The 13,186-nt window shown below is 48.0% G+C and overlaps 1 protein-coding gene across 1 annotated transcript; it reads left to right on the top strand.

Annotated features, from left to right (window-relative positions):
* The first annotated feature begins 3,028 nt into the window (after window positions 1–3,028).
* PTGER3 (prostaglandin E receptor 3) lies at window positions 3,029–12,888 on the top strand. Its single transcript, XM_009950024.2, has 2 exons — window positions 3,029–3,862; window positions 12,601–12,888. Exons 1-2 carry the CDS (start codon window positions 3,029–3,031, stop codon window positions 12,886–12,888), a joined length of 1,122 nt encoding a protein of 373 aa, XP_009948326.2.
* The last annotated feature ends 298 nt before the right edge of the window (window positions 12,889–13,186 follow it).

The raw sequence follows: 13,186 nt of genomic DNA, 5'->3' as shown, positions 1-13,186 counted from the left end.
AGGGGGGTTGTGTGGGTTTGGGGGGGTAGAATTAGCTCCGGTGGCCTAGTGGTAAATTTTTCTGTTTCACTACAACATACTTCCCTTGCCCTCTGTTTAGCCACTGAGAGCAGATAAAGTGCTGCCTGTGGAAATAACCAGGTGTTTCTGTGCAGCCTTATCAGAGATCAGTGACATTTGCCATGGTGAAGGAGGAAGTGTGGGGCAGGTCTAGGGCTAAGGTGCTTTTCCAAGAAAAATGCATTCATGAATAGTAGTGTGTTTGTGTAAGCATTATTCAGCAGTAACTCAAAATGAGAAAGCGATGCTGAAGAAAAGCAGACTGGTGTTTAATTTTATATAAATTTGGCAACAGTAAAATCCACTGCTGAGAAATGTTTCTTTTTTTTCTTCAGGTCGATAGTAAGTTAATGATAAAAACGCACAGGGACACATGACACACGTTGCAGCATGGGCTCATATTGATTGGCAGGCCAGTGTTTGATGGCATGCTAAATGCAATGGTGACATCATCTGCCACCTTTAGGGAATAATTGGGCGTAAATAACGCTTCAAGAATAATGAAAAACGCTGACGTTGCTGAAGACACTTGAAACCTTGCTGTAATTTCTGCGTAGCACTGCTAGACAAGCATTGAAGAACAAAGCCCGAGTATAGCAGGGTGACTGCCACTAGTAATAGTGTTTTCATCCAGGTATCAAAACAGGCTTCTTTAAAGTAAATTTTGCCGATCAAGAGCTGCCCAGTGGAGTTTGGCACTCCGGGGTGGTGCGGGGTGTGCACGGAGAGGTTGGGAGCAGAAGCTTCATTCTTCGCCTTGCGTCACCTGGCTGCAGGGGGGAACCACGAGGTTTGCTGTCTGCCGTTGGTGCCCACGTCCTTTTCAAGTCGGGTGCCAGCTGAGTCACTAAGATACAAGAGTCAATATATGGGAGGATACTTTAAATGGGGAAAAAAATTTGACTGAAGCTGCTGGAAATCCCAAGGAGCTGGCAGTCCCACCTCCCCTCCAGCCCCAGCACCGCACCATTCCCTCCCCTGCTGACGGCCACACCTCAGGACCAGCCTGGCTGTACAACTCGCTGCTGCCGGAGGAGTCTCTCTGCTGGGAGTGCTGCCTCTGCCTGAGTCCCTGCACTAGGTGCATTTGGTGAAGAAACTCCAGCTGATGCTTTTAATCAATTCCATAGTTTGTTCTTGGAGCATTAATCAAAATGTATCACTGGTTACAGAATCTTTTTCTATAATGCCTTTAACATAAAGGAGTTTTTGTTCTTTAATGAGAAATAACATAAGCTAACAGGGTGTTTGTTTGGGGTTGGTTGTTTTTAAGTATGAAAGTGTAGATATTTGTACAAACTTCCAAAATTTGGGCAAGGGAGTAATGCTCCTGTAAGCATTCCATTAGGACAACAGCTTTGAGCAAAGTCCTGCAGAATTTAACTTTATCTGTCCTCTCATTATCAAAATGAGTAGTATTCTTATTGGAAAAAGAGGTTGCTTACACATGCATTAAAAAAAAAAAAAAAGTCTGTGGAACGCTTCATGCTTAGTTTGGAAAATGGGACTAGTAATTTGGTGCTTTCTCATAGGCTGGTGATGGACCCCATCCAGAAGCAGCGCACAACTGAGCTCACAGGGTATGTTCCCCTTGTGAAACTGCAAAGGATGGCACAAAAACATTCCAGATGGCGGAGGGGGGCCGCAGAAGATGTGTGCTGAACTCATGGTGTCTCTGAACCAATGGGTCGCTGTCAGAATTAAAAAGGGAGGAGGAGGGGAAAGGATATTTCCCCCCTTACACTTTTCCAGACTTTGTACTTTAAGCAGGTACAGCTGAGTTTAGTGTGAACATTGTTCCCCCATTGAACTTGCTTTGCAAAGTATATCTGCAGATTTATGTCTGGATTCCTTCATTTAAAGGCAGATTGTTGTACATGTTCTAGAAAGTAGAGAATTAGCAAAGAAGCCACAGCTTGATAGTGTATAAAGCAAGCCCTAGCTTCCAATGGGGCTCTTATTTATGAGAAATGGGGCTCTTCCCATTTCATGGTTTAGCCTGTGCACGTGTGGTCGTACAAAGTAAATCCCGAGCAGGGCAGCATTTTAAAACAGGCTTTGTTCATAGCGCTTTTAACCCGTAAAACTGTTACAAGTTCTGAAAACTGTTAACTCTGTATTCACAGGACAGAAGCGTTACATCAGCCGTAGCTGACTACGTAGAACGAGACCAGAAATTCCTGCTCATAAGCAAAGAAAATACTGCAACACGAAACAAGGGTTTGTAACGATAATTAGCGTCATTACCTACACCGGGCGCAAAGCCAGGTCCCGCCGAGACCCTGAGAGCAGAGAAATGGCAAAAGCTGAAAGTGCCTCAGTGCAGGGAGTGCTGTGGCCTGTGTCTGTCCCCTAAAAGCCGGGGCTGTTCGTTTGTTTAGTCGTCGTTACTCAAGGCAGTTACTGCCTGAGAACGGAGAAACGACTTGTTTGAGCCTGAACTGCGCTCAGGCAGAGCCCCGAGCGCCAGGCAAAGCAGGGAAAGGAAGGAGACGCGGCAGTCCTTGCCTCCTTCAACACAAGGGACGTCCGACAGATGCCGAGCCGGCGGGGTCGGGGGGGGCTGGCCCGGGCCAGCCCCGGTGCCGCCCGGGGGCAGCAGAGCCCACGGACCGGCTGGAGCAGCGCCCGCCGCCGCGATCGCGCTGGGGGCCGGCCGGCAGCGTCCCCCCGGTCCCTGAGGGAGCCATGGCCGCGGCCGGTGCCGCCGGGCCCTCAGACCCGTACTGGGGCACGGCAGTGCTGCCGGCCCCGCGGCTGGAGGGCCACGATCGGCCGTGCCGTGCTGGGCCGCCTCTCCCTTCCCCTCGGGGCGGGGAAGGCCGGCCCCCACCCGCCCGCTCCCGCCTTATAACGGCTCCCGCCCGCTGCGCGCCGACCGGCGGTGCCGCGCCTCGCCTCCGCGCTCCTCGCCGCCATGGGCCGGCCCCTCGCCCCCCCGCCGCCGCCGCCGCTGTAGTCCGCCGCGATGAGCCGCTGGCCGCAGTGCCAGGACGGCCCCAACGGCACCGAGCCCGGCGCCATGGGGCAGCGGGGCAACGGGACGGGGCGGGCGGCAGAGGGCTGCAGCGCCGTGTCGGTGGCGTTCCCGCTGACGATGATGATCACGGGCATCGTGGGCAATGCCTTGGCCATGCTGCTGGTCTCCCGCAGCTACCGAGCCAAGGAGAGCCGGCGGAAGCGGTCGTTCCTGCTGTGCATCGGCTCCCTGGCACTCACCGACCTGCTGGGGCAGCTGCTGACCAGCCCCATCGTCATCTCCGTCTACCTGTCCAACCGCGCCTGGGACGCTGTCGACCCCTCAGGCCACCTCTGCGCCTTCTTCGGCTTCAGCATGACCGTCTTCGGCCTCTGCCCGCTCTTCATCGCCAGCGCCATGGCCGTGGAGAGGACGCTGGCCATCCGCGCTCCCCACTGGTACGCCAGTCACATGAAGACGCGGGTGACGAAGATGGTGCTGCTCAGCATCTGGCTGGCCGTGTTTGCCTTCGCCCTCCTGCCCGTTGCCGGCCTGGGCCAGTACACACTGCAATGGCCCGGCACCTGGTGCTTCATCAGCACCGGTGACAGCCAGCTCACCGGCAGCCTCTTCTTCGCCTCCACCTTCGCCATCCTGGGGCTCCTCTCCCTCGTGGTGACAGTGGCCTGCAACCTGGCCACCATCGAGGCCTTGGTGTCTCGTTGTCGGACCAAAGCGACTGCGTCACGCTCCAGCAAGCAGTGGGGGCGGATAGCCATGGAGACGCTGATCCAGCTCTTGGGGATCATGTGTGTCCTCTCGGCCTGCTGGTCACCGCTGCTGGTAGGTCGCCTTGCCGCCCAGGCCTCCTCCCGCCCTCCCTCCCTTAGGGCAGGAGGCAGGGTGGCCCCGGGAGCAGGGTGGGAGGCACCAGCCGTTCAGGTTTCTCGTGGACAGGATGGCCGTGAATGGCCTCTGAGGAAAGAAAGCGGGGACAGGGACAGAGCCTGGGGGATGGCAGGTGTGGAAAGCTGGTCGGAGAGAAGCTGGGAGAGGTCTAAGAGGATAGCCAAAGAGCAGCGTATTTGGAAAAGTAAGACAAAGGAGCTGGAGTCAAAAGAAGTGACCTTGAGGAAAACAAGGGCCTTGTACAGAGGAGAAAGGTGAGGATACCGTGGGTCTGGGAGCAAGAGGCTGAAGTCGGCGCTGCTCGTGGCACAGAGCTGTAGGCACTGGGCAGGTTCGGAGGGAGGGGGAGCGGCTGACACTGGCAGCGGGCTCCGGTGGCAGGGGTCAGGCTGTGCTCTTGCCTAGCATGTCTCACCCACCCCGTAGCACATGGGGGTCTGCAGGTGGTGGCACAAGAGGAGCCAGAACCTGCTTGTTCCTCATTTAGGGCAGCTTGTGAGGAAATTGGTATCGAGACCTTACTGTGATGGAGCCCTGTGCCTGTGGGAAATGGCCGTTTACAATTTGCTCCCACCTTGTGGCAAAACTTGCTTCAGTGCTTTATGAGAAAAGGTACAAGTTGTGACTTTGCAAGTACCATCTGGTTTTCAGCAGATAGCTCACTGTATCTTATTTGTGGCAGCATTCTGGGCTACTTGTTTCTGTTTTTTTTTTAAAGGAGCCTTGCATTTCTTTCTGCTATTTTGTTATTCCTCACTTATGCCCTTTCTTTCCTGTCAAACTGGGATAAACCCCTCCTCATGATTTAGGAGTGGAGGAGGCTGAATCCACGTCTCTTTCTGCCGTGTGGGACAAGGGCACACTTGGGAGCCCACTACCCCGGAAGGTACGGCTTATTCTGCTGTCAGAGGATAGTTTGATTTTTGGAAAGTTTGTACTTGGGATCCATATGCAGGAAAGGGCTGAAGCTAGCTGTGGTAGTTTTGAAGTTACGTGAAAGGTACTTTATGGCTGCAGAGGGATTTTTCTTCCTTCTTTTGTGTCCAGAGAACTTGAGCTTTTGTAAATGGGGCTGTGACAAAAGGAATGGCTGACCGCCCAGTGGGGTGAGGTAAAGATAGAAAACAAATCAATTTAATGATGTTACACTCATAAATTAGTTAAAATTCCATCAAATCTCAAAAATAACCCCACCCCAAAATAGGCCAGAGGCTGTAAGGTAACGTTCTAGAGATCGTTAACAGCTTGTGACAAAAGTAAAATACAAAAATTTAGTGAGAACATGAGAGCAAAGAACAACGTTCTGCTCCTCAAACCCCGAGGAGCGTTGGATATGGTAAGTTAAACCAGGAGACTGCCCTGCTGCTGTGTCTGTGTCTCCGGGCACTGCTTCCCTGCAGCCCCAGGCACCCTGGCTGGCCACTGGCATCGCTGTGGCATGTCCTGCCGTCTCGCTGACTGGTGCCGTTAAGTCCCAAGGGGACACGCTAGGATTTCTTTATTTCACAGAAGTTAACTGTTGCATGCTTGTCCATAATGAAACAGATGAAAAAATTGGAAAGCATTTGTTAAATGAAGGAAGCACGTTCGCCCCTCAGCCCTTGCTTTTGTAGCCTTTCCCTTGGGATGCAGGTTCTGCCCTGCCCTCCGCAGCCGAGGCGGTAGAACCGCTGGTGCTCCCTCAACCAGCCCCAGGGCCATGGAGCTGTTGTACCTGGGAGTTTAACGAGCCTTGTCGCATGGAGAGAAAATCCCTGAGATGAGGAACGCTTTTTCTCTTCCTTCAGAACCTGAGTACTCAGAAAGATCGATGAGGATGCAGGGATTCCTCTTGGTGGTTTGCTCCCCATGGTGTTTTTGCAGTTTTAACAGACAGAAGTCAAACCGATACAGCTGCCCCCTCTCTACTGACTGGATCTGTGGGAACTGTTAATGGGATGAGCTGATGGAGCAGAGCCCAGGTCAGAGAGCCTGTTGTAAGCAACTCCGACACCTCCAGAAAACGCTCAGGGAGCTGGTGAGAGAGAGCAGGGCTTCTTGGAGGTTTGGCCATGGAAGGTGACCTGACTCCCTGGTGAGGAGCCTAGTGCTCCATGTCAAAGGCAGGGCCAGTTGAAGAGCTACTGGTTGACAATGCCTTGCATGCCTTTTATGATGGTAGGAGGACTGCTGCCCTGCAGGGGGACACAGCTGTGAGCCAGGGTGAAGCTGTAAACAGCTCACTTCCCCGTGTGGCAGCACACTTGAAACCATACAGCTTGTTCTGTGGAGTTCTGCAAAATTTCTCTGTCTAGTCAGTGTGTTCTCCAGTCTTCATAGTCTCGGAATCTAGAGTCATGACTACAGGAGCATTTTTATACATCCACTTCAACTTTTTCTGCACAACTGAAAATATGATTTAGGAATAAGAGGCCAGAATTCTGGAAGAGTGACCATGGAGCAATGCAAGTGCACTTTCAGTGACAGCCAGCTTGTAGAACTCATTTAACCTATAGCTGCATCATGTAGCAGTTGTAAGAAAATTAGTTGAAACAGGAATCCAGGGATTTTCAGAGATTTTTGGGTTTTTTCTTTGGTTTTTTTTTTTAAAAAAAAAAAAAAAAGAAATCTGAGTTTTATAACTGAGAACTGGCGGGCTCTGACTACTATTACTATTAGGTAAACAATGCCCTTTTACACAGACAGTATTTTTAGACTCGATCTGTTGATGAAAATGACAAAATCAAATATGATTTAAGAGAAAAGTGAAGCTTCTGACGACAGTGGCTGTGCTCTAAATGGCTTAATGAAGCGTCCTGCCTTTTCTTGATTTATGCTGGATTTGGTAGGAGAGAGGAGGAGCACCCATAATGCAGGTATTATCTCCTTTTGTTGTGCGCTCAGGATCTTACTTGAATTCAGCATGGAGAACCTGCGAAAACGCTCCACTTAAATAAGATACTGCTTTATCGTAACTGCTTTCCAGTTCATGCTAATCTTCTGTTTATTTTGGTGCTCAACTGTGGAGCATAACCATTGAACTAAACTGACAGCAGATTGAAATAAGCAAAATAGAGGAAGCTATTCCTTGAGTGCACAGAAACACTGGTGCAGCACAAACTGGAATTCTTATAATACTTCTCTTAGAGCTCCAGGCTACAAAATTACCCACTCACAGAGTTGTTTCAAGGCTATTTAAAGCCAAGATGCTCAGGTATTCTGCTGCTTTTCCTATTAAAATACGTTTCCTCCTTAATCCTCTTGTCAGACAGAAATTAAATACATTCTACTTTACAGGTATTTTTATTAAAAATGTATTATTTTGTGATATTTTTAGCTGTGCAAAACATAGTTATGGAAAGCACCTTCACTTAGAAAAAAAAAAGACAGTGCTATCTCTGAGCTGCAAGGAAGATACATAGCTCCTTTTTATGAATCAGTAACTCTTCCCACTCATGTTCCGCTTCCGTCTGAGGGTGAAAGAGCCACCGGTTTCAAAACTGCCCCAGGGTACCGATCGTTTCAGTTTGTCCGAAAGACTGGATTTTGTTGGACTGTATTTGTCCAGACAAGGTCACAACCAAGTGGTAAAAATTAGACCATGGTTGTTGGAATCCCGCTAGGCTTTGATGGGATCTTGTCATGATTCCGTACATTATTATCCTCCGTAAACATGTTCTTACTAAAATCCTCAGCCTTCTCCAGTAATTCTCCTGGAGGATTGCAAATGATTTCACTATCCTGTGTTTCTCGGAAACAGAGAGGTGATTTGCTGGAGGTTGCTCCACCAGCGAGTGTCCTGCGGTGAGAGAGCACTGCATGCCGAGCTGCTAGAAGGTTGCTAATGAAGATAGATCGTCGGGTGCATATAACCGAGGTCCTTTCTGGATTACTGTCAGTCTGATGGATAATCAGCTACAGCGAGGGGGTGAACCAAGGTTAAGGTGGTACAGGTGCCCAACATGCCACTCTGTAGTCTGGTTGGCTGGACTTGTCTTAGCTTTGCCTGCCACAGGCAGTGTTTCTGCTTCAAAAAAGAAATCCACGTCCATGCTAGGCAGCAGGAAGTTCTCCTTCAGGGGTCCGTACGTAGGGTCTGTAACAGCGTTTGGCCTGCTTGAGCTGAAGCCCTCCGTTCTGCATCAGCTTCAGCAGGGGCAGTGGAAGAGAGTCCTAGAAATTTAAGGAGACAGTCACAACTGATTTTAAAACAAGGTGGTACATGAATATAGGTATTATTAGTCATTACGGGGAAAAATCATGTCCTCTTCATCGTGGCTTTCCATGGTTTGCTCACCATAGCCACTGTGTGTATTTCATCAGAAGAATCCTCTGTGCTTCTACAGCTTGCTTCTCTATGTGTGAGAGAACTATGTAAGCAACGGATTAGGGCTAATGGGAGAGGAGAAGCAGTGTGAAAGGATGAATCTCCCTGTCTTCACGATGTATAGAATGTTTGGGTTTTTGGAAGCCATCTCAAGAAAAGATTTTGCAGTCTGGGACCAGGAATTTCCCATCAGATTCTTAGCCCATGTTCCAGATCAGCTACTCAGCTCTTGCTTGGCTGAAAAGTGTGCACCATTAAGCATATCAGCTGGATTTTTCTCCATCTTTTACTGCAGATAGCAGCAGTTTCCAAAATAGTTTGTAAAGCTGTAAAAATATCTTTGGGAAAGTTTTTGTCTTTTTGTTGTTGTTGTTGTTTTCCCCGTGACTACAATGGAAGTTCACTCTAAACTCTTTGCAATATAATGGTGAGCTGCCTGGGAGTCCCTGAGGTGACACAGGCTGCTGGTGTAAAGTTAAGCTAGTGGCAGTATGGTGCAGTGGTGGCTGCCAGCTGGGGAGCCTGTGGAACAGCTCTGAGAAGTTCCGGTGTGCTACAAGCCAACTTTATTCAAAACGCTGTAAAGACACCTCACAAAACGCATCTTGTCTTTGGTTGTTAAGTTTGAAAACTCAAAGCAGTGGAGGTTTGATGTTATTATAAAATTACATTCAGTGATAACAGTCAAGTTTTATCTGCTCTAATTGAATGGATACAATTATCAACTATATGTATTTTGAGGCAAATTTTTTATTGGCATAAATTGTGTAGTCCCATTGACTTTATTCCACCTGATGTTGTTCCTCTACCTTTTGCAGTTGTTCTTTTAATTCATTTAGAAGACCAGTACAGGCCATGATAAACAACCTCTAAGGATATCAAACAAATAAAATTTCTGGTAGAGCAATTATTGGTCCAACAGATATTCCAGTAAATGAATATTATGTAATAAAACCAAAAATAAGCAGCAGTTTTCTGCTTGGGAAATGTATTTTATTAGCCTGATATTTTTGTAGCTCCATGCATTCGCTAACCAAAGAACAAGACAACAAGATCTGCTAAACAAGGGTCACTGCAGAGTTCCCAAAGGAAGAGCTGGAAGAGCTGATCTGGGTGAAAGTAACCGAATACCAGGAATGACAAACGCGGTGTGGTTTCCATTGGCTGTAACGCGGGCACAGGTATTTACGTAACCTGCAGCTTGTTACAGCATGGTGATGCTGCGGTCCCTGTCAGGAGCCGGGTTGTGCTGGGCTCTGGTGAGCACAGGGCCACAGGCAGCATAGGCCGAGCTGTGACAGTGACAGTGTCCTGAACAGCTGGAGGTGACAGAGGAAGGGGTGGGTTTGTGGTTGTGTGGGTCTGGTGCACAACTGGCTGTTTTGTGTGGTTGGGATCTGTATCAAGCCATATTTTTGAAAAGCTCTAGCACTGGTTACTTATTTCCATTTTCATTTAAAGGAAATGTAGTAGATGGAATCCTCAACGGCCTCTATTTAAAGAAACAAAAACATTCCCACTTGGCTGTCTAAACTGCCCTGCCTTCCGGACTCATCTGAGTCTTTCCAAGGTCAACACATAGTTATTGATCCGGCACCCAGAATATCCCTTTGAATGGAAAAATCCTCCCCCGTAGCCCCTGCTCCCGGTCACTCTTGCTCTGACTGTCCCAGTTTGTGGCGACAGCAGGAGTCCAGATGTGACCTTACTGGGTGACGCTCCATTCTGTAGGCAGCCTTCTGTGGGAAAACCTTGGCTGGGATCACTCGGCTTGCGCTGCTGCTGGTGTGGATTTTCATGGTTCTTTTGGAAGGTAGAAGTCAAGAAGTCCGCAGGGCTGTGAGTAACTGACCACGAGTCTCCTCCCTTGAGCTGTTCACTGTGTTTTCAGGACTGGCCACCCATTTGTTTATCGTATGGTACCCCTGGCCTTTGCGAAGACAGTGGATTAGGTGTGTGTTGGAGCCATCATGTGTAGGTATCCATCTCCTTGACAAACACAGTAGACACATCAAAATGTGTGGACCTACTGCACCTCAGTTCTGCAGGGTTTCTTGACAGTAAAGTCAGACAGTCAAGATCTTCAAGTCATGCCCAGAAGAGATTTGCAAGCCAAAAAAGGACCTGTCCAGGAAAAGTTGGTGTTCAATAGCCCTGTCCTCAGAGTAGAGAGGATAGCACACAGGCCCTACCCCTGGTCACTTCACACTGCCACACTTCAGCCCATGGCAGGACCTGGTACCCAGCAAGAAGTCTGCTTGCGGTTACCTGACATAGGTTATGAAGCATGTCCCGCCCTCCTGTCAGCTCTGCCTCTTGCCTTGCTCTAAAGTGCCCGAGAGCTCCGTTGTGCGTCACAGCCAGGTGTAAGAGCACGGGTATTTTCCCCATTATACAGCTGAGACGCACGTCATTGGACAGCAAGTGCCTGCACAGGAGATGTTTTGATCCCCGTGTTTATGGGCTCCTGGGAGAAACACTGCAATACAAAATCTAATGTAGCTTATCTGTAGAGATGCAACTAAAAGCCTCTAAAGTAATGTATTTTTAAGCAGCTGTAGTCAGTACGGAAAGCTCAGGAGAAAACTTCAGACAATGGATACCGACTAAACCACGGAAAATTGTATCTGTCTTACATCTTTCAAAATGGGATTCGTGTCTCCCATGGTTGTGTATTAGTATAGGAGAGCAGCACAACAGCAGCTCTGGTGAGCTCTCTCACTAGCTTTTAAAAACCAACCAAAAAACCAAACAAAGCTTCTCACTGGTTTTACCTGAATAAGCAGCACCCTGACAGCAAGTCCCGTGCTTCCGAGGCCGGAGCGCTGCACGGCAGACCCAGGATGGCTGCTCTCTCAGTTCCAGAATTTCTGTGCAGCCAGCAGCAGCCCTTGGCTGTGCCTTACCTCTCCAGTCTGTAACATGAGGCTAAAGGTGTCCTCGTGTTTCAAGGCTCATGGCGCTGATAGCTGTAAAGTAAGTTTATGTCTTAATTTGGAAAATGAGGATGTAAGAAGTATTGTTATTTTAGTTGATTGAGTCATTACAGTGCAGTCTTCAGTTTACAAGTCTTTTAAAGATTGTAAGCTTTTTAGCAACCCATAAGAAAAATGGATCCTCCCTGCTGCCTGTACCGTACCAACAGCACCTATCTTCGGTGACACTTTGAAATACAAGTGACAAAATTACCTTAAAGTGCAGATTTTGGGGTGAAAGTGTTAAACAAAGCTGCCTCTTCATTGGCTTTTCTGAATAAACGAGTGACTGTTGCTGACCGGTGCTTATGTTCTGACCTGTGCCATGCGTGCAATGCCCATGATAGGACCCCAATAGCCCCATGCTGCATCACTGGTATTGCAAATCAATATGCTGCTGTGTCTGATGGCGTTAAATCCCCCAAACCCAACTTGCCTGGAGCTTTTGGCTCTCAGGCCAGAGCTTGCTGGTCTGTGCTGTGAGGTATGGGAGACATCAGATACGGAAACATCCACTTGTGCGAAACATTATCCAGTGTAAATAGTGTCTCTCAGTTGTGCCAGTTCAGATGCTGTGGTAAACAGATTCCTAAATACATCACCCTGCTCTCTGCGGGGGCTGAACTGAGCAGGGAGGGAGGAAATACAGGGCAGGTTAGCTCAAAATGCGGTCTGTGGCTTTGAACAACAGAAAAAGTTTATTTTTTTTCTGTTAACTTAAAATGTTTTCTTGACTCCTAGCCCAAACCACCTTTATTAACCCTTTTCTTTTAATTTGGCTCCGTTCGTAAGCAGAATAGTTTACCTTAAAATCAGATTCTAGAATCCAGAAGTCATAGAATAAAATATCTTAGCTTTAAAAAAAAAGAGACATTTTTGTATTTGAAATTCTTTTTACCTTTACTGTTCATAACGTAATTTTGAAGTGTTCTGCTCATTGTGAGTTATTCAGTTGTTCCCTGTAATTGTTGATTATACGATTGCTGATAATACGATAATTGATAATACAATCATGATAAAATGAGCCCCTTTAAGGCATTTTGCAAGGTCAGTAATTTCCCTTTCTAGCCAAGGCCATCTTGAACCTCCAGGATTTGGCACACAGCTTCCTGGGGTGTCTCAAGCAGGGAAGAAGCATGTGCTGCCTTGTTTTAGCATGATCTATAAATAAATCTGACAGATAGCTGAAAGGTATCATGTGTATCGCTCATTTTACACGCACACACAAACTGAGCTGTTCTCAGTGCTTATTTGCTCTGATCACAGTTTGGATTGGCCGAGGGAGGAAGAAGATTTCTAGACAGGAGTTTATCTTCGAGGATATTTGCATATAGTGATATACAGATAACTTCTCTTAACATACATCACTTTTTCCTCCTAACTTTCCTTAGATAATGATGTTGAAGATGATCTTCAGCCACACGTTGTTTGAACACTGCAAGAGATTCTCCAGTGAAGCCCAAAGCTCAGAACTGCACAAAGAATGCAAATTCTTCCTGACAGCTGTGCGCTTGGCCTCACTAAACCAGATCCTGGACCCGTGGGTTTACCTGCTGCTCAGAAAGATCCTGCTGCGGAAGTTCTGCCAAGCAGCCAGCGCTGTCTCCAAGTGCTCTAACAACGAGTGGAAGGAGAGATCGATCACCTTGTCAGAGGAAATCCGACGGACGGCGGCGTGAAGGAACGCTGATCCCTTTGCGCGCAAGCTACTTTTGCCAACAAGTAGTTTTAACTCTTACTGTGAATTGGGGTGACTGTAACATGTTAGTGTCTGCATAAATAGCTGAAAGTGGTATTGCTGAGTGGACTTCTAATGCCAAATAATTATTTATCCAATGTGCCAAAAATTCTCAAATACAGAAGAAGGAATTGCTTTTGTTTCTACATTCTGTCATTATTACCATTCGTAACTGCGCTGCAGAACATGATGTTTTGTGTGCCTAAAACAGGGCTTGGAGGGAATTTTCTTGCCTTAAG

This window comes from Leptosomus discolor, chromosome 3 (genome assembly GCF_034619465.1).
Source record: "Leptosomus discolor isolate bLepDis1 chromosome 3, bLepDis1.hap2, whole genome shotgun sequence".
Classification (NCBI taxonomy): Eukaryota; Metazoa; Chordata; class Aves; order Leptosomiformes; family Leptosomidae; genus Leptosomus; species Leptosomus discolor.
The sequence above is the reverse complement of the archived record's forward strand: the minus strand, read 5'-3'. Positions and strand labels throughout refer to the sequence as shown.